General features: G+C 49.2%; 1 protein-coding gene across 1 annotated transcript in view; it reads left to right on the forward strand.

Annotated features, from left to right (window-relative positions):
• pkd1a (polycystic kidney disease 1a) overlaps positions 1 to 2,500 on the forward strand; it is a 124,491-nt gene that overhangs the window by 118,017 nt on the left and 3,974 nt on the right. Inside the window, 1 exon segment of the mRNA XM_061230567.1 lies at positions 1,331 to 1,456. Coding sequence (XP_061086551.1) covers positions 1,331 to 1,456 — 126 coding nt within the window.

Below are 2,500 nucleotides of genomic sequence, written 5' to 3' on the forward strand. Positions count from 1 at the left end.
ATGTACATTAGCCACTAGGCTACTGGCTGCCTAGCCTATACTCTCTTTCTGGTATAGTAACATCCCAAGCCTTTGGGAGGCCCAAAGCAGGCTTTACAGTATATGCATAAATAAATAATATACAGTATATATTTTTAATGATTTGGGCCCCCCCTGGCGGTGGCAGGGTCCTAAGTAGTGTATTGGGTTGAGCTCTGTACGTGCTGCAAAAAAAAAAATTCCTTATTTACTTAACTTTTAACTTTTGCTCAATAAGACACAAATATTGTCAATGAGGTTAGACGGTTTGACTCGTTTCAAGATTTGCCGATGGAGTAGGAAAATGTCATTCGTAAATAGTCAATGGTTGGCATTTATATAGCGCCTTTATCCAAAGTGCTGTACAGTTGATGCTTCTCATTCATCCATTCATACACACACTCACACACTGACGGCGATTGGCTGCCATGCAAGGCGCCAACCAGCTCGTCAGGAGCATTTGGGGGGTTAGGTGTCTTGCTCTGGGACACTTCGACACAGCCCAGGCGGGGGATCGAACCGGCAACCCTCCGACTGCCAGAGGACTGCTCTTACTGCCTGAGCCATGTCGCCCCTGCAACACCTGCATCACACACACCTGATATCACACCTACAACACATACACACCTGATATCACACCTGCAACACATACACACCTGATATCACACCTGCATCACACACACCTGATATCACACCTGCAACACATACACACCTGATATCACACCTGCAACACATACACACCTGATATCACACCTGCAACACATACACACACCTGATATCACTAGTAATATCAATGGTAATCGGTCACCGTTGCAGTTTCAATTCATGAACTTATTACCAACATGTTTTTTTTTTTCGTTTTTTTCCTCCCAATTTGGTAGCCAATTGTACCCCGTCTGATTCAATTAGAGCTAGTATTAGACACACCGCCCACACGCCGTCCCTCGGCGGCCCGAAGGAGAGCGACACGCCTTCTTCAAGTTGCAAGTCCGCTGCGTCTTAGCCTGTTGCGCCACCGCGGCCCTCCTCCAGAACCCCCGCTGACAGCCTGCTGCCTGCCACACTGATGACATCATCAGACCGGGACATGACATACACGTAGCCTTCACCGTCCACAAAGCCAGCGTCCATGGTGTCGTAACATCAGATGTTGAGTCTCAGAACAAGACTAAAACACTTGTTAAAGACAGTCTTTTTAGTTTTTTGCAGTGTGGGACTGTGGGGATTCTCAGGAAGGGGCCAAGCTCTCAGTGCCCGGTTACTGAAGGACTCTTTTCCCCTCCCTCTTCCCTTCCTCCCCCCTCCCCTACAGGGCGTGGCACTGGGGACAAGCCTCCACCTACGGGAGCGGGGGCTACATCCAGGACCTGCGGAGGTCCACGGAGGCGTCCCAGGCTCTGATCCGAAACCTGGAGACACACTACTGGCTGGACTCCCTGTGAGTATGGAGCGGACTGGTCCTCCACCTCAAGTCCGAGTCAAGCCAACTCACAGACCTCACGTCAAGTCTGAGTCAAGCCAGCTCACAGACCTTACGTCAAGTCTGAGTCAAGCCAGCTCACAGACCTTACGTCAAGTCCGAGTTGAGCCCAAGTCTCTAGTACTTAAGTCTGAGAGCAATTTCAAATCTCCCAAAAACCAGTCCAGTTCCCATTCAAAATGCTCTCTGTGTTATTTATATTCGTGTCCTGATGTGACACTAAGTTTTACAGATATCACAAAATGTATTGATTGGAGTGCAGAGACAGACAATGAATGGCAACTGCAACACAAGCCATTCAAATCCAGGTCCAGTTCACAGACGGACGAGTCCAAGTCAAGTAACGAGTCAGTCAGTCTCGAGTCCCCAAGTCCTGGATTTGAGTACTACTACAAGACCGGTACAGAGGACTCAGGAGAGGGGGAGAGGAGCCTGGCTTGAGGGGAGGAGAGGAGGGGAGGAAGAGGAGAAAGGGATGGAGAGGGGAGGAGAGGGGCTGGGGGGAGGTTAGGAGAGGTTTTGGGGGGAAAGAGAAGCGATGCTGGGAAGATCACTCAGAGGGGAGATAGGGAGGCAAGTGTCTGTCTTATCCACGTGGCCCAAATCAGGCTTCCCAAAATTGGGCTCCCCGTCTTTAAGTTATTGTGTTATCGGGACAATTCATTTATTAACCTTTATTTATACAGGGTAAGTTGAATGAGCATGTGTGCTCTTTTGCTCAATACCTCTGGAGGCCTGTGTACTGTGTCACTGACCAGAATGCATGGTTTCTGTGTGTGTGTATGTGTGTGTGTGTGTGTGTGTGTGTGTGTGTGTGTGTATGTGTGTGTGTGTGTGTGTGTGTGTGTGTGTGTGTGTGTGTATGTGTGTGTGTGTGTGTGTGTGTGTATGTATGCATGTGTGTGTGTGTGTGTGTGTATGTGCGTGTGTGTGTGTGTGTGTGTGTATGTGTGTGTGTGTGTGCGCGTGTGTGCGCGTGTGTGCGTGTGTGTGTGTGTGTAT

This window comes from Conger conger, chromosome 2 (genome assembly GCF_963514075.1).
Source record: "Conger conger chromosome 2, fConCon1.1, whole genome shotgun sequence".
Lineage (NCBI taxonomy): Eukaryota > Metazoa > Chordata > Actinopteri > Anguilliformes > Congridae > Conger > Conger conger.